This window comes from Rattus norvegicus, chromosome 1 (genome assembly GCF_036323735.1).
Source record: "Rattus norvegicus strain BN/NHsdMcwi chromosome 1, GRCr8, whole genome shotgun sequence".
In the NCBI taxonomy this organism is placed as follows: domain Eukaryota; kingdom Metazoa; phylum Chordata; class Mammalia; order Rodentia; family Muridae; genus Rattus; species Rattus norvegicus.
In genome coordinates, this window is record NC_086019.1 from 30,278,895 (window position 1) to 30,304,945 (window position 26,051).

Below are 26,051 nucleotides of genomic sequence, written 5' to 3' on the forward strand. Positions count from 1 at the left end.
ATTCTGTAATTATAAAGCTTAGTATCTAATCAGTATTTATGAGCTATAGAGCGTTTTACTTAACATGAAGAATTTTCCTTCATTGGCAACTTGAATGTGCATAAGAGTAAACAGTTGTGTCATAGAACTATTTGGAAGTAATTCTATGATGTTTCTATGTGTTTTTCAATTCAAGTAAATTTTGTGTTCTTAAAAATTAATAAACCCAAAATATTTATCGATACCAAGGGCGGGTGTCTGCTTTGTTCACAGTGAAAAGCAGACACATAAAGCCCCATTCTCAAGAAACCTGTTGTTTTGGAAGGGAAGACAGAAAATAAACTGAAATTAGTAAAGTGCTATTTAACCCATCAGCTTCTCCACAGCAATTCTTGTGGCTCATGAATTCGTTGCTGTCCTAATGAAATTTACCCAAGATATCCTGTTAAATTGTACATTTATTTATTTTTACATATATTTTTATTGTGACATATATGTGCACTTATGCCATAGTGCCACTGTGGTGTGGAGGTCAGAGAAAAACTTTTGGGAAGCATTTCTTTCCCTCCATTGTATATTTGGGGAATTGAACCCAGGGTGTCAGACTTGTACAGCCAGCTCTTTTAAGGCAGATGACAACACAGGAGAGAGTTCAGCCTGAGACCCTGTTTGTGACTATGCATAGCCTCATCCTCTCCTTTTTGTTTGTGTGTGGTTTGTGTGTGTGTGTGTGTGCGTGTGTGCGTGAGTCTGTGTTGTATGTGAGTCTGATCTGTAGTCACATGTGTGAGTTCATACACACATAGGTACTTATAGCTGTGGAGGTCTGAGGCTAATGTGATGAATTGTCTCTGCTTTCTCTTGTACATCAATCACTGAGTCATGTGTCGATTGAAGCCAACTCTGTGAGCACGCTAGTTTCTGCAACCGACTTGCTTCGGCGTAACTCCATCTCTTTCTTCTGAGGCTAGAATCATAAGCAGGTAATCTCCCACCTAGTATTTTAATGGGCTGGGTCCTCATTCTTGTACATCAAGTGTTTAGCCAATTATCCATCTTTGAGTCTAGTTCCCCTCCTATAATGGCAGTTCCTTCACCTGCACATACTTCGCACATAAACCTCCCCCAAACGATTCCCCTAGCAACGCTGGACCCACCTTTGTGTCCTCACAGATTTCCCTGCCCAATCACATTAGACACTCTCTAGTCATGTATACTCTCTACATATCTTGTAGGAAGAATGGAATTGCGCATCTGGCTCGCATTAGCTTTTTGTTGTTCTTTTGCAGCAAGGCAAAACTATGTCCTCAAAGGAACTTCTCAGGAGAATGCTCTGTTTACCATCTTACGTCCTTGCAAGTGAACATGCATACGATTAAAGTGAGGGATGAGACATCGGAAGCAAATAAAAAAGTATATGGTATCAGTCTATAAATCGATATACGGAACTACCAAAGTATGCCCCAAACAATGCAACCAAACTCTTCCTCCTGACCGCAATACAATGAACCCTAAACAATACCCGGGGGTCTTGTATACCTCCACTCACGTATCCTGCTGTCAGTCTTGATGGCATATTCCTCGCAAGTCAGAATTATAGCACAGTTCCGAATAAAGTTATCATGATGCATTTGCAAATCTGTGCCATCCCTTATTTCTAACTCTGCGGATAAGACGTGAAGGCCTTGCACACACACACCCTAATCACACGTAGGCTGCTGAGCAGTCTCACCAGCCTGGAACTTTGTCTTAAAGTCTAGGTGACAGTATCTGGGTTATCAATTCCACTCTGATTTCCATATTTCGTAGGGCTTTGTTCCTCTATTCTTTTTCCCCTTGCTTTTTTTTTTCACATTCCTTATTTTTAGTAATAAATCACAACACTGTAACATCTTATTTGAGGTTAATTTTGCCCGTACTTGAAAACTGCCGATGTCTTTGGTTGTTATTCTCGTTTCACTGTCATCCAAAATCAGGATCTTGATTTGACTGTTGGCTCAGAGTTTTACTTTAAACTTTGACATAATAAATCTTTTTCTAATTCAATTACTTTGTGATTACTAACTAGTTAAAATGCATTGTAGTCAAAATGTATGACCAGACAAGCTTGATATGAAAAGTATCTTTGTACATAAATTCCTTCCCTCCCCATTTCTCTTCTTCCCGCTGCCCCTCCTCCCTGGATCACATCTATTTCTGTCTGTTTGGGGTGACTATTTCATGAACAGCTAAATATAGATTGTTCTATTGTGAACAGAAATTGAGTCACAAGCCTGCAGATTTAATCCTAACTCGGGCAGTTTCTTCTTAATCTCTTTCTTTCCTATTTTATCAAAGACAAAGAGGTGTCTCAATTTCTTAAGCAGGTCCCTCCCTCCTTTAATTCACATTTCTAACATTTTAGTGGAACTGAGGACATAGGAGAGCCAGCAATGTGCTAGCTTGGAATAAGGGTTTGGGCATGTTTGCAGCTGCGTACAGGAATTTTACAACATGCACCAGAATGTTCCTTGCAGCAAATTCTGAATAAGTGAGCCCAAAGTCATGTAAACAATGCCCTGGGCTGGATTAGCTTGTTTTCCACTAATTTAACAAACTCCTTACAAAGAAAAGTATATTTTGGTTCACGGCTTTGAAGGTTTCGGTCCATGACTCGTTTCATTCCTTGCCTTTGGGCCTGCAGCAACACTTTGTTCTAGAAGAGGATGAAAGGGAGAGAGCAGTGTCACTGTTCTTTGCAAAGAGGCCTCCAATGACCTAAATCCTGTCAGTAGCTCTTCTTAAAGATTTCTATAGCCTTCCGACCATACCAACCTAAGGCCTCAGCTTAAGCACATGCTATTTTCAGGAACATTCCAGATAGTTCCAGTGAACTATAGCAAAGATGGCATGGCCTCATGTAACGGAGATGCAGAAAACAAACAGACCTTAGGCCACGTTCATGAGGCTGTCTTTTGCCAGTATGAGTTTCACCTTTCCTCAGGATAGAAATATGAATGAGTCAGCTGCAGGTAGGACACTGATACCAACAGAGAATGTGTGTCCTCCATTCTCAGTAAAGGTTTAACACTTTCAATGGCAGCCTTTCCTTTTTTCAAACGCCCATGTCTTTTCAGACATTAGCACACTTGTGTACAGTCACTGGCTTAATCCATTTTATATGCGCCACTTACAAAAACAGTGTTTCCTAGAATTTCAAAGATCATAACAGAAATAAGGGAACATGGAGGTGACAGGGTCCTCTGGAGAAAAGAACCAGAGGGATATCTATAGCTGCATAGAAAGAGATAGATTACTAAGCAATGGTTCATGTGTGTACGGAGGCTCTAGCATTCAACAATCTGCCATCTGCTAGCCATAAGCCCAGGAAGTTGACATGGTCTCAACCCAAGTGTCTGAGAACCAGAGTCCATTGGCAGTAACAATGCAATAATAGCTAAGATTGTCCACCTGGATAAGTATTTTGTCAAGTTAACGAGTAGTGGTAATGCTTACCACTGGTTTATGGTTACACGCAGCAGAAGTGAAGTTTGCATATGTTAGTTAAATGAATGAACTGTTGTGTTTGTTAATGACAGTCTGGTCCCAAGACTCTCCATGTTCTTACTGCCTTTTAGTTGACTCATTCCTCGCAGCCAGGCTCCCTGAGATGCCCTGGATTCTTCACAAGCTCACGTTCAAGCACTGGTTCCCATGCCAAATTTCAAATATACTTCACTGAAATTATTATCATAATAATTTCTGTGACTGATAAGGAAGAAAAAGCAGAAGACAACATTCATTATGTTAGGTAAAAGGAAAAGAAAAAATATCCCGGCTAAATATTACTGACGACGTACTTCTACTTAAAGAAGCAAGCGCCATTTCATGACAAGAGGGATCAAGCCATAGTGTGGGGACCATGCTATGCTTCAGTCTGAGAGTAATTCTTCAATTAAAATAGAAGAGTTGGCTTTCCAAACTTCCCCTTTGCTTTATCCCTTTTCATCTGCTAGCTTTAATGACTGATGCATTCCTGAGTCTGTTTTGTTCTCCTTCCAGACAAATGAGAAAGCCGTGTCCACAGCTATCAGAGGATTACTTTCATGTGGAAAGAAATCTAGCTCACAATTACCTCCAGATTAGCACTCTCTTAAATACTTAAAAATTGCACAAGACCCCAAAGAACTTTCATTTGTATATCATTATTTACCAAATTAAAAAATGGAAACAAAAGATGGTTTAAAACTTACTAATTCACTCATAATCACATTGTTGCCATAAGTATATAAATATCATGTTGCGAAGTTTATTTCCAAAATAATGATAATTGAATGAGAAGAATGGCACTATTCTACATTTTCCAAATGTCTTTCATGCCTCACTTAATAGAAACAGTCAATTTCTCACATCTGCATCTATATTTACTATTTAGCTCCACCCTATATTTTGTAGATTCTGGGAAAAACTGGCTGTTTGACTGAACTAAACAAGGCTACTACAATCTCTGTATTATTAAGAAAAAAAGCATTTCTTTGTAGAGCCTCTGCAAGTATCAGAAAAGGCCCCAGGGTTCACTAAAGCTTCTAAAACCATTGCTTTCCACTGCAACGCACATGATTTTTATCTTGCTCATTTTATATATCTTTCAGAAAATAAAATATATTTTATTTTTCAGTTGAACAAGCAATGTAAGAAAATCTGACCCTTGGAGAGTTAGAGGGGATGGTGTCTGCAAGAATTACAACCTGAGGTTGGGGATTTAGCTCAGTGGTAGAGCGCTCGCCTAGCAAGCGCAAGGCCCTGAGTTCGGTCCCCAGCTCCAAAAAAAAAAAAAAAAAAAAAAAAGAATTACAACCTGAAGATGTTGGTATCCATCAAAGTCTTCTATAAACTGCTATGAAGAAGTAAATTCCCAATACAGGGACTTCTGAGAAGCTGGCTGCAACCCCTTTTAATTCAGTGACACAAAACAGAATGCCAATACAGGAACATTGTCATGAAAATATCTTCCATCTGTTAGGGTTTAATTTTATTCTTCAAGTAACTACTTTGAATGTTTCAGTCTTCAATCATGACTGGGAGGTAAGTACTTTAAAAACACTCCTGATAATGTTGGAAAAAATGTCATCTTGTATTATGCAAAGACAGGTATTCATCTGAATGCCTGAAGTATCTTTCAGAAAGTGAGGGCTGGTGGTGGTAAATAGTATTTTATAAACCCAGTGATTGTCTGCAGCTACGATTACTGATAAAGAATAAGTTCACCTTTTCCTTATATGTATTATTCAGCATGTCAAGGAGGGTATGCATACTTACATACATTTTCTCATGGTCGTACTTGGTCATCCACTTGAAGCTTTTGTGGGGAACTCGTCTAAATGACAGCAGGCACTATTCCTGCAATTGGTATATACATTTGCTACTTCTCCTGTTGTTGTGATAAAATAACTGAATAAAAAGGACTTAATAAAAAGTTGGTTTGGGCTCACAGTTCTAGGGTATAGTCCAGCAAGCCGGGAAGTAACAGCAGGTGACATTGTATCCTCAAGCAAGAAGCAGATACTGTGACTGCTGCTTGGATCTCTTTCTTTGACCAAGAGGACCCTTGCTCATGAAATGGTACCACCTACCTTTAGGACAGATCTTCCTACTTTAATTAACCTAATTATATAATCCAAATAGGTATGCCCAGAGATTTGTTTCCATGGTGATTCAAAAATCCCAGGAAGTTGAAAAGATTAACCAACATTTCATACAAATTAGATCACAAAGTCTTGCCGTTTTGAGTTCTATGCTTTGGCCCAGAGAAGAATGCAATGAATTTGGGTGAGTTAAACATAATGTTCATTACACTGGATGTATGCATACTGCTGTACAGATGAGAAAAATATGGGAAGAAGAACAAGAAATCACAGTGATGTGGCAGTTTGTATAGGGTGTTGTGGGAGCAGGAAGTGGACTGAGAGGTCTAGGAGGTCACAAAGGAGGGTGGGCACACAAAAGGAGGACCTTTGATTTGTCTTTGTGTTGGGAAGACAAAGGGGGTTGTGCATGTGTATTCAGAAGTATGGTGTGACCTCACTTAGTTTTAATGGTATGTGTATTTGTAATGGTATGTATATGCAATGTATATGTATATGTATGGGTCTGGTTTAGAGATACTGTGATTAAAGTCAGTATAAAAGTAGTAAAATCCTGAGTGTATTTTGAAGATGGAAAGAGTCAAGAAATTATTTGCAAAACATATATATATGAAAAAAAGGGAAAGAAACTAAAAATGGGTTGGGACACAGATACACAGAGGCATGTATTGACATGACAAAGGTTGTGGGAAAGGGCTGAATCTGAGAGAGTATTTTGTTAGGTTTCTGATACTTTATTTCTGTCTCACGTTTTTCAGTAAACAGACAAAATAAGACCACGACCACTTATACAGTCCATGAGTCTTATCACCCAGGGAGACTGAAAGGACTGCATAAAAAAAAAAAAAAAAAAAGCTTTTTCCTAATAGAGGTAGGGACCAGGCAACATATTTATGATCTGTCTGAGTTTTGCTTTCTCAAACAGGACTTCCTATGGAAGCCCCTTCCTAATCCAGAAATAAATTTGAGCATAAATCTTCATGGAGTCTCTACCTGAATTCAAACCCCAGTTGTGTGCCAAGCCTGTAAATGGAAATAGCAAAAGATCACACCAGACTATTGTAGGGAGTAGAAGAACACCCCCCAGAATAAGGCCTGTATAAGAACCTCTATTGTTTCTTCAAGCTTGGATCTTGAAGAAAATGTCAAATTTTTGCTATTATTTTGCTACTATAATATACACATATTGTATACCACTGGAATTAATCATAGGAAGATATGACAGGGAACTAAACTTAAAGTTAGATGGCATGTGTCCCAATATCTGTATATTAATAATGTTATAAAAATAGTATTATGGGGGCTGGATAAATGGCTTAGCGGTTAAGAGTCCTGTCTACTCTTTGAAAGGTCCTGAGTTCAATTCCCAGCAACCACAACCATCTATCCTACGCCCGCTTCTGGTGTGTCTGAAGATGCCTGCAGCATACTCACACATAAAATAATTCAAAGAAAGAAAAAAACACAAAAAATTAAAATAAAAATGATCGTACTTAAAAACACACAAAAATAGTATTACTTAGAAAAAATTGGTTGAAATAGCTGACACTAAGAGACTTTTACACACTTTGTGTGTGTGTTGTATGTATGTATGTATGTATGTATGTATGTATGTATGTATTGTGTGCGTGTTTCCCTAAAAAAGCCACCCTTGTGTGGAAGATCCTGTGAACTGAGTGGCTGACTAAACTTCCTAACAGTGTTTCAGGAGAATGCTGAAAACAAGAACAAATATTTGTGTTCCTCCTCTCCCAAGTCTCCATAGTAACCATTTGATACTAATTCCTGTATCTTATGACCTAATATCTTTGTGACTGGTATGAATTGTTGAAACTTAGCTAGCCAGTGGCTTCCAACAACATTTTGAATCCCTCCCCACAACCCCTTCCTTAGAATGTTACTAGGGATTGAACCCAGATCCTCATGCATGATAAATCAACCCCCTACCACTGGATCCCTTTGAAACTAAGAATATTCTAACATCTGAAGCCTATGAAATAGACCTACATGCTTGCTCACACCCACCCACCTAGTCAATGTTCTATTCCTATCAATGTACATTGATATATAACCTTTTCTTTTGTGTCTATAAAAGTTGATATGATATTCCCTATAACAACTGGTTGAGTAACCCAAATCCATGCTCTGGATTTACAGCTTCTAATGTTGTTAACCAGATGAGCTCTTCCTTTGGATCAGAGGCTGTACTTTGTAGAGATCCTATAAATAATTACCCGGAACAGTTTTCAGTGTTTAATTGAAACAGTTAATGAAACCTCAAAATGCAACATTGTTGCAAGCACAATGCAACGGTTACAGAATGCGGAAATACTTTCAAAGGTGAAAAGGTCCCTCTGGTGCACTTTGTCCAACTTCAAGTAGAGAAAACTCGGTTCTGAAACAGACCATGTGCTTGTTAAAATGAACAAAGACTAGATTTTGATGTTTAACACCATATGCTTGCCATAAAGCTAACCCATGAAATTTATTCTAGATTCGTAGGACGATTCATTTCTTCTTTTAGCTTCCTATGATGTTAGGGTTCAAAAGACTTGTTGAGACCCCAGCACGCCCCCAGCCCCCCATTACATATCTAGCCATGTGTGAGATGAATAGATTGGAGCATCCCGGAGACCATTCAGTCCACGCAGTGCCTTTTCGGGTGCCTTGTTTATGAGGAACAGGCGGTAGTCTCTCGCTAGGGGCCAAAGGAAACTCAGGACTTGGTCCAAGGCTGGGTTTTGGGATGGCTCTTCTTCCTGGTCTTGAAGGTCTAGCTTCCTCGCGCAAGTCCCCGACATGTACCTCCGCCGGTTCGTAACCAGAAGGCCACAAGGTACGCCACGCAGAGAGTGAGCGAGAACCGGAACAGGGGTAGGGAACAGCCCGGTGCTAGCTAGTGGTAGAGAAGCTCAGCGTGCGGACTGCCGGCCCGGGACGCCGCTCACGGCAGGGGCGTGGCTTCCGTCGGCGCGGCCCCGCCCCTCGAGCGCCGGGCGGTCACGTGACGGCCGCGCGCGTTCCCGTCCGCTGCGGGCTCCGAAGCGGAGGAGAAAAGACTGCGAGGAGGCTGCGGCTGTGACCGAGAGGTGGGCGCCGGGCAGGACCTGTGAGGGTCGCGGGGGTTTATGGGCTGCGGGCCTCGGCGGGGGCGCTGCGGCTTCGTTGGCTGCGGGGCGGCGCTCGGAGTCCGCGGTGGGCGGCGGCGGGTCGGGGGCGGGTAGGACAGGGACGCCCTTGGCCAGCGCGGCCCGGACGGGCGCGCGGAGGGAGGCCGAGCTGGCGCAACCCGGACCGTGACGGGCGCGGCCCCGGCCATTACTGCGCAGGCAGGCCGGGCTGCGGGCAGCGTAAGCGGGCTCGACTGGGCCTCAGTCGGTCACCGGCTGCATGCTGTCTTCCGCCTGGCCTGCTGCTGCCGCCGCTGCTGCTGCCGCCGCCGCCGCTGCTGCTGCGCCTCTGGGTTTTGCCCAGCGCCTGGAGTCGTCCCCTCCTCCTTGCGCTGGCGGAAGCCGCAGAGCGTTCTTGTTTTGATGGCTCCCCAAACCCGAAACCACCCTGAGGTGTCGGAATACGAGTTGGGCCTCCCAAGCCGGGTGCATCTTGAGAGCCCCGGCTGTCGCTTTGTTCTGGTTGCTGGATGTGGACTTCTCTCCCTTACTCTCTACCCCATCTGAGAGTGCACGGGATCCCCATTGTTGTCGCTGTCTTATTTTCCTGGACTTTTCTTTTTTTATTTCTGTTTTTTTTTTTCTTTAAGAGAAAGGGCTGTGTGACATGTTTTTGAGGATATGGAAATGGAACCGTCCTCTAATTAGGTAAGATGTTCCCCAGTGTAAGTTAGCACACGCAATCTGACAACTACATTTTGTCTTTTCTCTGATTGCTCTTTAAGCTCTTCACAAGTTTTCAACATTTTGTTTTCTTTTTACAACATCGAAATACTAGAAAACTTAGGGAAGAAGAAAACAAAAAGGAACTAGAAAAGGCTTCGTCCTTTGATTGACATTTCAGGTGCCAGGGTGTATTCCTCGCCTCCCTCTCCTCTGTGTGTGTTTTGTGTGTGTGTGTGTGTGTGTGTGTGTGTGTGTGTGTGTGTGTGTATGTGTGTGTGTTGTTTTGCAAACTGGATGTGCACTCGGAGCTTGGGCATTGAAAGGCATTTATTGTCGAATGCGTAGAACACAACAATAAATGATCTGTATTAGACTTATTAGACTTTTAAAGGGCGTGACTTATTAAAAAACAAATGAAGAAAACGACCCACACAGACTAGTAGTTATAGCGTGTAAAGCGTCCGGGAGCTATGAAAATAGGTCAAACAAATCTCATTTTAGAGAAAACTCAAGAGTAACTGCTACACTAAAGATGGAGTTGTGGATGTGTTTGCTTGGATCTTGGATATCATAGAGTTAAACACTCCGGTTTATTTAAATGGGCCTGTGTAATGTGGGCAAAATGAAAACCTTAAAAACTTAAACATTTTATGCTGTTTAAGAACTGAGTAGAGTTGTAGACATGGGGAAATGACCCAAATAACTGGTCATTAGATAAGAGGAATGAGAAAATAAATATTTTTTTGTAGGAGACATGTCAGGTGGTAAAGTGCCACTTTTGAACTACTGTTGTGGGGGGTTGTTTTTTTGGATCCAAGGTCATTCCTTGACTTGGAAGAAGGTAATAATGGATGGACAGAACCTTTTCATATCCATCTGTTGAAAACATATTTTCTGTTAACCATATATGAATTTGAAGGATTTATCCCATTTTCCTGTCAGTATTAGAGATGGAAGATACCTAGTCTTTTCTACCCACCCCCCACCCTCTTGCTTGGTTGCCTTCTCCATCACAGAGTGAATCTGGGTAACTGCTGGGTGGATTAGAAACAGTCTTTTTGAGCATAGACACTATGTTTACATTAGGCTATGGCTTCCTCAGCTTTTTTATACACTCTCATTTACCTTTCTAGTTACTTAATACAAAGCCTATTGTTGAAAGCCTGTTAATTAAAACGTTTAGAGTTGTTGATTAAAGAGAGGAGAGCGAAGTAATAAAAGCATTGGGATGAGTTGATGAAGGTCACACATCTAGTTAATAAGAGGACTTTCTGATTTACAAAATGTTTGCCGGCCCGAAACATCTGTTAGATGAGATTACATGTATTAAATGTAAACATAAGTTGACATTTCTATCTCATGAGTTAATGAAATAAAGACAAAGCCCACTCTAGGAATTTAAAGAAGGAATTTAAAGGCTTACACTTAAATATGAGGCCTGAGACAGAAGTAAATCGAGTCATAGGATGATGCTTGTTAAGGGCAGTCATACATGAGACAAAAAGATCCCTCAAAAGTGTCGAACCTCATTTAACTCAAGTGAGTTTTGACAGAACACTTGTTTCCCAGCTTTTAGACTTTTAAAGAAAGCTGATTTGATGATGAAGTACAAGAATTGATACATTGTAACAGTACATGCTTAAAATTTGAGAATCTTAAATTTTAAGATGTGTTTGTCTAATCCCACCTATACACACACACACACACACACACACACACTCTCACACAGATATAATGAGGTTTGAAGTAGTTCCCCTATCATTGATCATTGATATGTTTTCTATACAATATATTCTGTTTTAAGTAACTCTTACTTCATTACCCCTTAACTTTAAATAGGAAAAGCAGAAAATAGTCAAGTGTATGTAATTTGACATTTATATTTTTATTTATATTGTGATATGTTCATCTTTTTCTTTGATTCATTTTTTTAAGAGCCAATATTTTATTCAAGTTTATTATCTAGGGACAATGGAATTTTAAAAAGTTTGGCTATCTTAAAATTAATCCTAATTATTTACATTATTAATCCTAATATTAATCCTAAGTATTTACACTAGGTATTAAAGTGTAGTCAGATAATTATGACTTGAACTTCTTTAGTGGTTACAATTTTAAAGAAATAAAATATGACTATTTTTCAGTTTTTTAATTTAGCTGGATTAATGGATAAAGACATAAATTAACTACTAATCTATAAACATTTATTATAAAATCAGTCTCACTTTTTCTTCCACAGTTGCTAAAGAACTTTGTTTCTTTTCTGTTTTCATATTACTTTATTCATTTGTATTGAAGTTGCTATAATTTAAAAATCATCGTGGGAGGAATTATGTATATTTCAATTGTATATGTTTGCTAGATTATTTTTAGCCCTTAGTTTAATGCCCTCCCCTCCCCCGGCTTTAAAAATCCTCTTTTGAGTAAAATAAAAATACCTTTTTTGATTGGAAATACATCTTGTTTGAAATAATGTGAAAATTATTCGCGGGCATCTTCATCTGACCCTGAGTGTAACATGACCTGTTTACCCTGGTTTTGCCTTTTGATATTATAGTCTGCAAGATTGTAGTTAATGCATCAGTTTGGCACCTAAACCTATCACAACACAATGTATATAGGGGTTTTTTGTTTGTTTTGTTTCTCTGATTGTTTGATCTGTATTTAGCATGTTGTTCAGTTTTTCTGTTCAGCAAATAACAGTTTGTCAGCTTCATGTTCTAAGGGAGGTGTTAATACACAAGACATTGTAGATCCACTCTGGTGGGCATGGTAGACTCCTGGAGCACTTAGTACTCATCAGGTGTGAGTTGTGCAGAATATAAAGTATACATGAATTTCAGAGTATACACACACACACAAATGTATTCTATTAATGATTTTATATTGGATACATATTGAGGTGATAATACTGAAGATACATTGAATTTTATAAAATACACCTTAAAATTAATATAACCTGTTTCTTTTTATTACCTTAATATAACTAGTAAAAAATTTGAAATTAGATACTGGCTTATAAGATAATGTTAGTTTTTCCTAAGAAAAATGTTGTTTCTTTGTGGTGCTTTCTTTTTCTTTTTCTTTTTTTCTTCTTTTTCTTCTTATGAGTGTGTGTGTTTTGAGATAAAGCCTTACAGTTTTGTTTTTCTTTTTGTTTGTTCATTTATTTATTTCTTCTTAAAGATGTACACTTGAATTTGAATCCCATCTTAAAGTATCATTTGTTTCTAGACTTTCAGTTAGCCAGATACCTTCTGAGCTTGGTGTGCCTTCTTTGTAAATTGTATAGTCCCAATCTTAAGGCTGTTTTGAGGATGCAATGGCCAAACTGATTACTGGTGTTTCCCCGACTTTAGTGGAGATTACACTCTAGTCTGGGTTTCAGATTGTCATTTCCAAGGAATGCCCTGGTGGTGCTGATGCTGGTCCTTGAGACCTAGATTTTTGTAAGCATTTTAGTTCATTTTCCTTCCCCCAAATTTTATAATCCATTTTGTCTCAATTTTGAAAATTCTATGAGATACACAAATTATAAAAGTTACGGTAGCCTGAAAGGTTTTAGAAAATATACGCTCTGTGCCCTGCAGAGGTCCTGTTTACATTTGTAAAGTTATCTTCATTTAGCTGGAGTCAGGTTTGTTGATGGAATACTTGACAGAGTTTGTCTATGAGAGCCAGAGACTTTGAAACAGTTGTAAGGATGCATTGAATAAATAGTGGTAGTATTTGAGTTTACCATATTGTTAATGATCTTTGGAGGAAGTAATAAAATCAATAGCTTAAAAATTTGTGAAAAGAATTTTTAAAAGTTCTATCTTTTATATTTTAGGACAGAATATAGAGTATAAAAGATGTATCAGGCAAAGTAAATGTATTTTGACCATATTTTGAAAATATATCATTGTATAACTATATATTAACTGATATAAAAATGAGAAATCATGCGGGGATGTTCCTTGTCGTCCTTTAGGAATGCTTTTTTAAATTGCTAACCCTAAATACAGTAGATAGGTATGGTAAGGTAAGTGTTCTTTTAAGGACAGGATAAAGTTGGGGTGAGAAAATGGCCTTGTTCTAGTAGATTCTCACTGGTGGCTAGGCTAGTTCTGTAAAAGACTACAACCTACTTAGGTGTCCAAATGCAGGCAGTCTTAAAGATTTATATGGGTTTTTCCGAAACCTCTTTGCTTCTGTTTACTTTGTTTGTTTGTTTGTTTGTTTGTTAAGTAAAATCAGTTGTAGAGAGAAAATTTTTATGGACAAGATGGTTAAGTGGATAGGCGGGAACAGTTGGTATTTGTTTTTCTCTGTATTTCAATGGGAGGAAAAGGGCACCTTTCCTACTTCTAAGCAATGATTTGCTAAAGTTTTTTATAAGAAATACGTGACCAAATTTTACAGGCAAGAATCTTACCATCTAGTTATCTATTCTTGGAATTGTATCTGCATTCTGGACACTCCTTAAGTAGTCATTAGCCAGGTGAATTTTGTGCTTGCTAAAAGATAGATGACAGATTCTATAACTGAGGCTGGAATGCTTAGTTATATCATAGGTTCTTTAAAGAATTCTCTAACTTTATGTATTTGGCAATTTCCAGAAAAGTACCTTCTTCTTGAGGAAACTCAGGTATTTTATGTGACTTAAGTATTGTAATATTTAAACAAATCAGTTGAAATCAACACAAATTAATTGGCAGTTTACTAACCATTTGAAGATATAACATCTGTCGTGTTCTCATGGTTCTGTGAAAAAAGTCAGGGCATAAATTAATGCCAATATTCATGTTAAGTTCTATAATAGAAAAATACATAAAATACAAGAGAAGTAGTTTGGGTGACTATTTCTGTGTAGTGCAGTAAACATCATCGGGCATTTTATAAGCTGTGAAAGAGGAAGACTTTTAAAGGTAGGAGGATACACAGACTTATCAGGAGCTCTTTGGAGCATTGAGTACTTTGGTGTAACTTTGGTATTAATGTGGAAGGCTGGTTGCCAAGGATAAATAAGAGGGACTTCTTTATTTAGAGTTCAGAGACCTAAAGCCTTTGTTTTCCTAAGGAGTTTGCCTTTATTGAATAGACTGGAAAACTAAAATTTGGCTTCGAGTTTAGGAGGACCATGATCCATTTCTTTCAGTGTATTTAAGGCTGGTTACATAATAGTACATAGGAAATTCCCAGACTGTTCAGTATACAAAATGACAGGATTTAGTGTGACAATATGGAGGGCTAGAGAAGGTAGTAATAGTATCTCTATGTCTCTGACCAGTAAGTGGCTAAGGCATGGAAACTGAAGTGGCACATTGCAAAATTCAGCAGAGGTAGGGGTTCATATAACCACACAGAGATGAAAACAGGGGTTTTGTTAGGGAAGAACTTTCAGATGATTCTAGATTGGTCAGGAAAGGAAATGACATCAGGAACTGTATAAAGGAAAGAAGATGAGGAAGTGGCCAGAGGTCTCCATAACTAAAGAACAGGTGTGGGAATGCGAACTGATGAGAAGGGCCAGCGCTTGTGGTCTGAGAATGCGATTGTGACTTGTTTTAGATGACAGTGCCAAGTGGCACTTTATTGCTGAGAGGAAGTAAAGTGATTTGAATTTGGGAGTTCAGAAGTTGAAAATAAAGGGCAGTTTTATGTTTTTTAGACTCATTTCAGCCTAGAATCTGCAGTGGGAGGGCCCCAAAATGCATACTTTTAAGAAGCTATGTACTTGTTTCTAATAAATGGATATTGGAGCATGATTTAAGGACATCTGAGAAGCTGGGCTGTTCGTTCTCAAGGACAGTTAAGTTGGTTTGTGGGGCTGTCAGCAGATAGCATGAAGAGGATGATATGTAGTGAAATGGTGAAGTTAAGCACAGCCAGTGGTAGAGTCTCAAAGAAAGCCAAATTGGTACGATAGAATGGCTCTCTCTGATCTGCAGATGGCATTGTGAGAAAATGAGCAGTGTCTGTTTTGAGTAGGCTGTGGGAGGGATATGCATTGATATTCCTGTGTGGTATCACTAAACTTTTACACACCACAAAGGCAGAGTATAAAAGCTGGTAGGAAGAATAGAATAGTGGCAGCCATGTTATCTAAAGCCAGAATAAACTGAAACACATTTAGTAGAAATGCTGTTTAGCCAGTTACATAGAAAATTCTTTGGCCTTGAAACAGATTCATTGTTCTCTTACACATTGGTGGGGAAAGCAGGCTTCTATTCAGAGGTCATAAGTGCTACATTTACTTTTAACTATCAGAATCTTAGGTTAAAAAGATAATTGCCAGCCCTGAGAGACTTAAGGAACTGAATGAAACAGGATCCATGTCTCTCCTCTCTTAGATTTACTTACTATGTGGTTGGCCAATTCTTTAGTGATCATGTGCAGGATGTTACGCAGGTTCTACGTGGAATGATGTGCCTCTTGAAGTAGGCAACCCACAGGAAGGAATACTATATGACAACAGCTAAAGGGCGGGTGGTGTTTTTGATTTTCTGGACAGGAGGTAGCTTGAGTAAAAGTTGCCATAAAGGTAGTAAAATAAATAACAGCACCCATGAGTTAATGTGCTAATGGCACCTGTGTAGGAAGGCAGTGATGCTGACTCAGTATTAAGAATGGGCTACTGACATTTTGTTGCTGCTTTGACTGGGTTCATACAGAACTTGATTATTTTACTCAAAACATGTTTTGTAGTAAAATTGTAAGAAACAAGAGATACTCTTTAATTATTTTTAAGTGTACACTCAGTAGAGCTAATTTTATTGACAGTGTTGGAAGCCATCCTTACTATGTATTTCTGGAAATATTTCATATTCCGGACAGAAACTATGTACTTTTGAGGCAGGAGCTCCCTGTTCGCTCTTCATTTTGGTCTCTGATGACCCTTAAGTTGATCTCTGAAGTTCTCCATTCATTCAGGACTAAATACAGTATTTTTCCCTTTATGTCTGGTTCATTTGACTTTAGCAACATGTTTCCGTGTTACATTTATAGTGGACAAACTTCATTCTTTTGTTCTGAATACTGCAATACTGTGTTTTCTCTATCCATTCATCTGCAAAGAGACATGCGTGTTCATCTTTTGACTGTAATTCTGTTATTGACTTTGGCGTATGAAAGTCTGAGTCCTAGTATTCTTTTGTTTTATATAGATCTAGCAGTAGAATTGCTGGGGTGTATAGTAATTATAGATCCACATGAGTGACATCATATTACACTTATACTAGCACTCACTAAAGGTCTAACTTTACTGCATCCTTAGCCACATGTATTTTTACTTTGCTGTAGGTCTGAGTTACATTTTCCTAATGACTAAGACTGAATACCTTTTCATGTGTTCATTGATCATTTTCTTATAAAGAATGAGTTATCAAGCCTGTTTCTTATTTATTTTTGTTTTTTCCATTGAGGTGTAGGAATTAAGTAGTCTGAAAATTAAGTCTTTATTTTCAAAAATCTCCATTTCTATAAGTTGTCAATTTTTTCTTTACATTTTGATAAGGTCAAATTTATATATTCCTTTGTTCTCTATACTATTGGTGTTATGTGTCCCAATGGTGTTACGTGTTCCAATGCTTAAAGAATTTGCGTTCTATTGGCTTCTAACATTTTAAGGATTGGATTATGATAATTAGGTCATTGATCTGCTTTGATTAATTTTTATATATTGTGTGAAGTGTGGCTTGACTTGGTTGCATGTCTAAATCGGGTTGTCTCAGTGTTGAGACATACTCTTTTTCTATTGAATGGGCTTGATACACTTTCCCAAAGATCATTTGGCTATGTAATATGTTTATGCATTTGTTGAAAAGATTTATTTACGTATTTTATGTGAATGTGCTTATATAAGTTTATGTATATCACATACATATAACAGCCTATGGAGGCCAAAAGAGGGCATTAGATTTCATATAACTGACAGTATAGGTTGATGTGAGCTGTTGTGTGGGTGCTGAGACTGCTCCCCGCCCCCAAACCAGGGACCGCTGCAAGAAACAGTAAGTGCTCTTAACTGCTGAGCCATCTGTTTTCGTGATTCATAATTGTATTTTATTGATGTATTTATCTTATAATTCCATACCACAGTATCTTAGTATTGTTCTGTAGTGTTGGGATGTGGCAACGTTGAACTTTGCTCTTATTTTTAAAGATTCTTTGAGCTAATTTGATGTGAATTTAAGGACTAGCTTTTCTTTTTATGCAAAAAGACTGGTAAGATTTTAGTAGGAATTTATTCAGTCTGTAGACCACTCTGAGGCATATTTGTCTTCTCATGGTCTGCAGGTTATGATCAATCACTGGCTGCCTCTTTTTTTTTTACACTTACTAGTCCTATTTTATTTGTGCCATTTTTTTTTCATTTTTCAGACAAGCTTTGGTTAAGTCAGTCCAAAGCTAAATTATTACTTTCAATGTTTTTTTCTGTAATTTCCATTTTGTTGACTGCTATTACATAGAAACACACTACTGTGTTCTGTTGTTGGTTGGTTGATTGAGGTGCATGGTGTGTGTGTGTGTGTGTGTGTGTGTGACTTACAATCTACAATTTTGCTGGACTTGGTTATTTAACTTCTCCTTATAGAGAAAATGAGTTTTTTTTCTATCAGCAAAAGTGAACAATGTATTTTAAGACCTTATTCTTTTACTTTTTCTGCTAGATCTTCCATTGTGTTGACAGCAGTGGTAAAAGGGAGCACCCTTGTTCCTTGTCTTCAATTTTATTTTAACTTTAAAAATTGTCAGTATATTTAGTTAAAGGATCATAACTAACTAATTCTATTGATCTTAGTTTGTAGAGGGATTGATATTGATACTGTTTCTCTTTGCAGCACAGAGAATGAACCAGCCTTGCAGGAGAAAACACTACAAATTAGCTGACAGCTGGTAGAGAAGATGCTCTATTTCTGTGCTCAGTGCCTGTGGGATCTGTGATGGAAATGTGAGTATAGCCTCTAGAGCATCACAGCTTTGCCGAAGCTCCAATGGAGCAAGATGAATGCAGAAAAAAATGCTTGTGTTTAGTGTTAATTGTTCAAAATGAAATTTTATTGACTTACTAGTGCTTTTATAGAGAAAGCAGGCCCATGCATACTAAATGAGTACAATCAAGACTTCTAAGTTCCCACATAGGGATACTATGGCAAGTTAAGTCTAAAAAGCTGGAGGCCTAGGTTTTCCACCTTTGGTTTACATAGTAATTTACTTAAATAACCAAGGTAAGAAATTTCAGTTTTTATTAAGATGAGAAAGATTTCTGGAGTTTGGAACTAATTACTAAAAGTTTGATTCATGAATTTAAAGACTTTTCATATGTATTATACTTGTGTTTAGATTTAGAAATTAGTATATCATTTTTGTTCATATTAATTGGTCTAATTTGTATTTTATTAGTTGTATTTTCCTGTCATTTAGGCTTGTGTAATATGCCTTCAGGGGTTTGACAACCTTGACCCTGATCATACTAAAGTTCATTATATTTTGATGAAATACTTCCTATAATCAACACTATAGTTCTAGATCATGGGAAAGGAAAGTATGTTGACTTTCAATTTGATTCCTGGACCCAAGGAACTTTTGCAGATACTATTTCACAGTCTCCAAGTTGGACACAGAAACTAGTTTGTTACCCCCTTTTTCAATATAATAACGCTGCAATTAACAGTATGACAGTATCATTCTTTGTCAGTGTAGAGAATTTGTTAAGAGAGAAATGGTACCATGTGATTTTCTTTTAAATTAGAACCAGTGAGTCTTGTTTAGTGTGTACTCCTACTCCATAGCCAACACACAGACATAACTGGAGATCAAATTCAGGACCTTGGCCTTGTGCTTGCTAGGCAAACTCCCTATACCTGAGGCAGACACCTCCTTCCCAACCATTTGTGTGTATGGGTGGGATTAATCTTGTATGTCTGTAGATGTTGGTCACCAGAGAACTGACTGTAGCCTAGTAAATGAGACAAATATGTTACCAATTAAATGGTAGTGCAGGTACCAATTTGAGATAAAAATAAGATGCTTTTGGAGCTGGGAAGAAGAAATTAGTATCATGTAAAGAACTGAGAGGCAGAGTACAAGAAAGGGGTACAGATGCCTGACATTTAGGTGCTGTAGACGAGCAAGAACTGATAATATATATAAGAAAAAGTAGAAGAAAGAACATCAGAGTTAAAGGAGTGAACATTTACTTAATCCTTTGTATATTACCAGGAGTCCAGTGTCTACTTTCCTTGGATTGCTAAATTTAATCACTAAATGTAAGAGTAGCCTTATGTATGTTGAAGAAGCAGAATTAGAGAAAGTAAGTCATTTCCCTATGACAGTGTTTACCAAATTTCTCTTAAGTATAATCCCTTGGGACATGTGTAGTTATATGTATAGTAAGGTCTTTATGTCTGGTTTTGAGTGAAATGTTTCAGCAAAGCCTTTGCTATGTTTGTGCTAATCGGTAGAGGCTGAGAAATTGTTTGAGACTGTTTGAACCTTGAAGAAATGTTGCCTCCCTGGAAAATCTGCAGTTGGTGTATGTGAGAGTTTACAGCGGCACAGATCTTGGTCTGAAGACTCCTGCAAACCTGGGGTTCTTACTTGTGACTATGGCTGGCCATGGTCAGAGTCTGCGATTTGTGTGGGTTGTCTGCTGTCGTGAGGGGCAAGGGCAAGATAGCATTGGTAGTTGGAACTTTTCCCCACACTGATAAACCTTGTATGGGGCTTGAATAAAATGACTGGTGTGTGCTAGCTGGGGTCAGTCTTTTCTAAGAAGGATGATCCCCTCTCCTACTTTGGGAAATGAATTCTTAGCACCTCGGTGAGCTTCTCTTTCTACTGTAGCACCTATACCAACATCATTCAGTAGACACTTACTAAAAACGACAGACTATTGAACCCAAATCCAGACCCCGAGGTTCAGAAAGAGCACACTAGTTAATTCCTTTTGTTAGGCAAATTTAGTAAGTGTTAACATAAAGAAAAATGGTATAGCTATGATTTTAACTGTTTCAATGTAGTTTTATGCTTGGGAACTTCCATTGCATTATGTATACAGAAGGACATTCTTAAAGGCTGAGAGATGTCTAATGAGCATGGCTGAGCAGAGATGAAGCCAGAAAGAGAGAAGACTGCAGTCTATTGGAAGGTTTGTGTTTTGTGCAAGGGGTAGTTAAGGGTCCGGAATTAGGTTCACAGGTTTTGGGATGAAGAGGCACTCTTAAGTGAATTGCAGCTGGAGATTAGGTGAGCACTAAAAATGTTGATTTATCCAAAGTGGAGGAAAAAAAAAAAAAAAAAGAAACAATATACAGGATTTGGGGATCAGATAAGTTTGTTTTTTAGTCACATTAAATTTCAAGTGCCTAGAGAGTTTTGAGGTGCAATTTTAGAATACCGAATAAGAAATACAGGTCTGAGGTGGACCATTTCCAGATGTGAGGTGTGAGAAATCACATAGTCCCCATACCCATGAGATACTCAGAATACTGACCAAGCATGTGATGTATACAACAGAGACTACTTGTAGAGTCTTGAAGGAGTACTGATATTGAAGGGGTACTAGAGAAAAGGGGGAAAGAAACTTAGATGAATTGAAAATGTGCTAAAATCCAAATGAAAAACATAAGGTTTTAGAAAAAGAATGGGTTCAAGTTATTAAGGTATAGGTCATTAATTTTGAGTTGCTAGTCAGAGTTCTAAAGGAGTTAGAGCGTGGTGCTGATTACAAAAGCTAAGGGGTTAGTTTTGCAAATGGCTGGCAGAACCCCAGCCTGAACCAGGAGTAAATGACAGTAAGGCAGACTGCAAGCACAGTGTGTTTTGCCAGTGATTCTTTGGCTGTGTAACTGACAGGAGTCAGTGTCTCATAACTAAGAGGGGTGAGGAAATCTCGTTGCCTCTTTGGGGCAACAGTTAATAAAGATGTCTTGACTAAGTTACTGGGAACAAATTCTCTGACTGCTAAAGCAGAATCAGTGAGTGGAGCTACACAGCGTAACTTAGGGGTTTTCTACTTTAACTTACGTTGGCTGACATCCCTCTTGCCTTTGGGGGTGGGGGGATAGCTATTTCGTGTCTTCCTCTGGGCATTTTTGAATCTCTTACAAGCTGTTATGATTTGAAGTGTTGAATAACACAAGGTTTTTGTACCTGTTTTTCCTGCTCAAACCTTGTTTTTAAGAACCATGTATGTGTTGCTGACTCATAACTGGATGGTTATATATGTGGACCAATTTTAACTTTTTAAATAAGATTCCATCACATTCTTTATAAGATTGTGACCTAAAACCTGTTTAAGACCTATTAGCAGTGAGAAAAAGTGTCTTAGCTGATTAAGGGCAGACAAGTTTTTGCACACTTCCTACAAAATACATGTTATACATTGAATGTGTCTCCTCCCTACAGGTAACCATTTCCTTCTTTGTACTCCCCGGTGTTCTTGTGCTCAGCTCATAAAGAGTTTGCTGTACAAATGTAAGGATCATAGCTCGGATCCTTGGCACCCACAAAAATGCAGGGTGGGTAAGGTAGCTTGTAATTTCAGCACTTGGAATGAAGGTAGAGACAACATCCCGAGAGCACGCTGGCCAGCCAGACTGCCGTATGCTGAGCTGTAGTTTTGTTCATCCCGAGAGCACGCTGGCCAGCCAGACTGCCGTATGCTGAGCTGTAGTTTTGTTCAGAGACACTGCCTCATGAAAAGGTGGAGAGCAATTGAGAAAGACTTCTGAAGTCAACCTTGGGTCTCTATGTGCACAGACCACATACATGGGTTCACATGTGCACATGCACACACATAGGAAAAAAAGGAATTTCATTAGAATTAATTTGTCTGATTTAAATATCAAGGAGTGACGTTCTCTGAAACCCTAACAAAAAGTATACATAGTTCATTTGAGTTAGCAAGGAGAGATATAGATGGTGTTGATCACTGAGGAGTTAACAAGCATTTGCTTATACTTATAAATTCTTTTGTTTCAAATTAGATCTTTGAAAGCATGACAAAATAATTTGAAGCACCTAGAGTGAGAAATACATTAAGTTCTATTTGCTTAATTAATTTTGAACAAGTTAGAAGTTACTTTCCTGATTTCTATAACCTAAAATTTCTGGAAAGGGGGTTTGATAATGTCTAAGTGTTGAAAAATAATATATACATTAAGCATTTTCATCATTACTTTCTGTAAGTACTGTGTATGTGCTTTCCTTTTGAGTTCAGTCTAATTTACAAGTTTGTATAATTTTGAACATGTATCTTGCAAAAACCAGTGTTATAGGAAAGGATTTAAGGGAAGGATAAAAGGAAAAAGGATGTGAGTGAAAGGCAAAGGGTATCCTTCCTCAGTTTTGAAAGTGTCAGAATTTATTGGCTATCCCTTTTATAGGCCCCTGGACCTAGCTTGCAGTGATCTAGGACTAAAGCAGAAGTCCTTACAATGGTGTAATTGGAATGGTTTGTGTGTAACGTGACAGAATGAAATGGTAAAGGTGTCACTCATTTAAACAGCAATTTATTTCCTGATTTCTAATCTCTGGGATTGTCATCTCCATTCTTCAGTCTTTTTTTCCCATCTCATATATTTTCTTCTTACCTGCGGTTTTCTATCTATGGAATAACAATCAAGTCATGTTTCTTTAGCCTAGTAAAATAAGGCTTTTATGATTTGTTTCCAGGCTGACTTCAGTCTCCTTGATGGTCTACTTGACTCAGGACTTTGTTCAGCTGAGATCTCCACCATCCAGCCCCCCAACCTGCCCATCTCAAACTTCCTAACTTACGTCCATTCATCTCTGCTCACTGCTGTTACTGTCTTAACATTCTTTTCTTTTTCAGGAAAGTTCAGCTTTAATTAATTTCTTCTGCAAATTGCTGTTGTCTGGAGTTATAATTTGAAGAACCTCACTGTTTTTCTACTCTTCATACAGATTCTGAAGCCAACTTGGAGTAGATTTCATGTTTTTAAATGTTTGCTTTTAATTCTGTTTTAGTATTTAAGATATGCTGTGTATGCTTTGGTTTATTTTTGCAGTTTTCCCTAATAACTATACTTTTCATTGGTTCCTGTATCAGCATACATCTATAAATGAAAAAGATTTTTTATATATATTGAGTTTTTCCTATTTTCTTTCACTTTCCTACCCATGTTTATGCAGTAAGCGCACTATATAGCCCAGCCTGACTTTAAATTTCCTGGTCTATTCATTTTTTTTTATGTCTTGCATAGCATGTGGTTTACATGGAATGGGTTTACTGGGTATTTTCTGAACTAGTATAAGAAAAGTTTAAATCTGATTTCAACTTTTTTCTTCTCATTTCCATAGGATGGCCGGCTGTGGTGAAATTGATCACTCACTAAATATGCTTCCTACCAATAAGAAGGCGAGTGAGACCTGTTCTAACACTGCACCTTCTCTAACAGTTCCCGAGTGTGCCATTTGTCTACAAACATGTGTTCATCCAGTCAGTCTGCCCTGTAAGCATGTTTTCTGTTATCTGTGTGTAAAGGGCGCTTCATGGCTCGGGAAGCGATGTGCTCTTTGTCGGCAAGAGATTCCTGAGGATTTTCTTGACAAGCCAACCTTGTTGTCACCAGAAGAACTTAAGGCTGCAAGCAGAGGAAATGGTGAATATGTGTGGTATTATGAAGGAAGAAATGGATGGTGGCAGTATGATGAGCGCACCAGTCGGGAGCTAGAAGATGCTTTTTCCAAAGGTAAAAAGAACACGGAAATGTTAATTGCTGGATTTCTGTACGTTGCTGATCTTGAAAACATGGTTCAATATAGGAGAAATGAACATGGACGTCGCAGAAAGATTAAAAGAGATATAATAGATATACCAAAGAAGGGAGTGGCTGGACTTCGGCTGGACTGTGACAGCAACACTGTAAATCTAGCCAGAGAGAGTTCTGCCGATGGTGCGGACAGTGGGTCAGCACACACTGGAGCTTCTGTGCAGCTTCCAGTGCCATCTTCTACAAGGCCTCTAACATCAGTCGATGGTCAGTTAACCAGCCCTGTAACACCGTCCCCTGATGCAGGCGCTTCTTTGGAAGACTCTTTTGCTCATTTACAACTCAGTGGAGACAGCATAGCTGAAAGGAGTCATAGAGGTGAAGGAGAAGAAGATCACGAATCACCATCTTCTGGTAGAGTACCAGATACGTCCACTGAAGAAACAGAGTCGGATGCCAGTAGTGATATTGAGGATGCCCCTGTGGTGGTTGCACAGCACTCCTTGACCCAACAGAGACTTTTGGTTTCAAGTGCAAATCAGACAGTAGCTGAACGGTCTGACCGACCAGTTGCAGGGGGTGGGACCATGAGTGTCAATGTCAGATCCAGAAGGCCTGACGGACAGTGCACAGTGACAGAGGTTTAAACAGATGTCTTCAGCACCACACTCAAGGGTCAAATGAATACCTGTAAATTTCTGCCCACATAACATTATACTCATCCTTAGTAGTACATTGTGGGAGTTGGGGTGGGAAGGGATATGGGAAGGACAGACCTGAAATTAAAATGTCTAACATGTCTCTGCTGAAATTTATTTAATGTGAGGAATTGGGGTGTTGATAGTTGAGAGCTGTTCAGTATAACACAGTTTTCTTGGCATCTGTTTACATTAGAGTGTTTGTTTTTTAAAGTCTTTAGTTCTTTTGGCTAGTGTGTCCCCGTGCATTAATGGCTCTCATCTGACTCTTGCACTACCTTATTTTTCTGCATGGATTGGTATAAAATCTTCACTAAAATTTGGCATCTGTGAGATACTTGGTATCATGAGCAGGAAGCTTAATGTGGAAAAGAGATGTGAATTTGGGAGTTAAAAATAGATGACTAACAACTACTTTACAGTTGGTCTCACTAAGATAGAAATGTCAAGCTGTAGCTATTAAGTTTCAGACTCTATAACATACTTCATGGTGTTCCTTTCCATAAGGTTTGCTGTCTTGTCCTTGTACTTGGAGGTTTCTCTTAGTCTGCATTTTTCTTTTTGATTAAAAACACTTTATAATTTAATAAATACTAGAATTTATCAGAAATAATTTGTTTCTTGTTTGAGTCTGGAAAAGGGATGGGGGCACTGATATTTGTGACTAAAGAGCTTTTGAAAAGGTGAGGTTTGAATTGATTGTATTCTATTCAAACTTTCCCTTACTCAGAAGTCTGATTCCATCAGAAAAGAATATGGAAAGAGAAGCTATCAACGGGCACTGCGTTTGGAATAAACAGATGTGGAAAAAGATCCAAAGGCCATGAGATTTAAATTTCTCAAGCAGCTAATACAATTAATTTACATTTGTCGTTACCAGTCTCTGTCAGTGGTATTACTGTGTGGGCTACACAGAAACCTTACAAGCATAGTGGTATAGATCCAATAAGCCCGCTTTATGTGGCTTGGCAAGGTAGGAAATACTGGCAAACACGGCTGAGAGTTTGTCTTGGAGTAAACCCGTCTGGTGTGTTTCCTTTAAAAAGTGGGATCCTTTATTTACATACTTCTAAATTTCTTTTATTAGTATTATCAAATTAACGAAGTGTTAAACAAAACAACAAAGTCATGACTTTTACCTCTTGTTGAAACTGGCTAGGAGAAGTTAATTCTTACACAGTTTTAATAAGT

The 26,051-nt window shown here is 38.5% G+C and overlaps 1 protein-coding gene across 3 annotated transcripts; it reads left to right on the top strand.

The window, feature by feature from the left end:
- The first annotated feature begins 7,785 nt into the window (after positions 1 to 7,785).
- Rnf146 (ring finger protein 146) lies at positions 7,786 to 25,473 on the top strand. Of its 3 annotated transcripts, XM_006227745.5 has the most exons (4): positions 8,603 to 8,692; positions 9,364 to 9,421; positions 18,265 to 18,374; positions 23,750 to 25,470. In XM_006227745.5, the coding sequence occupies exons 3-4, from the start codon at positions 18,367 to 18,369 to the stop codon at positions 24,807 to 24,809; spliced, it is 1,068 nt and encodes a 355-aa protein (XP_006227807.1). In that variant the 5' UTR covers positions 8,603 to 8,692; positions 9,364 to 9,421; positions 18,265 to 18,366; the 3' UTR covers positions 24,810 to 25,470. The 3 variants fall into 3 exon arrangements, with proteins under 3 accessions (XP_006227806.1, XP_006227807.1, NP_001012060.2); XM_006227744.5 differs by lacking the exon at positions 9,364 to 9,421 and having other exon boundaries at positions 7,786 to 8,692; NM_001012060.2 differs by lacking the exons at positions 8,603 to 8,692; positions 9,364 to 9,421 and adding an exon at positions 14,880 to 14,922 and having other exon boundaries at positions 23,750 to 25,473.
- The last annotated feature ends 578 nt before the right edge of the window (positions 25,474 to 26,051 follow it).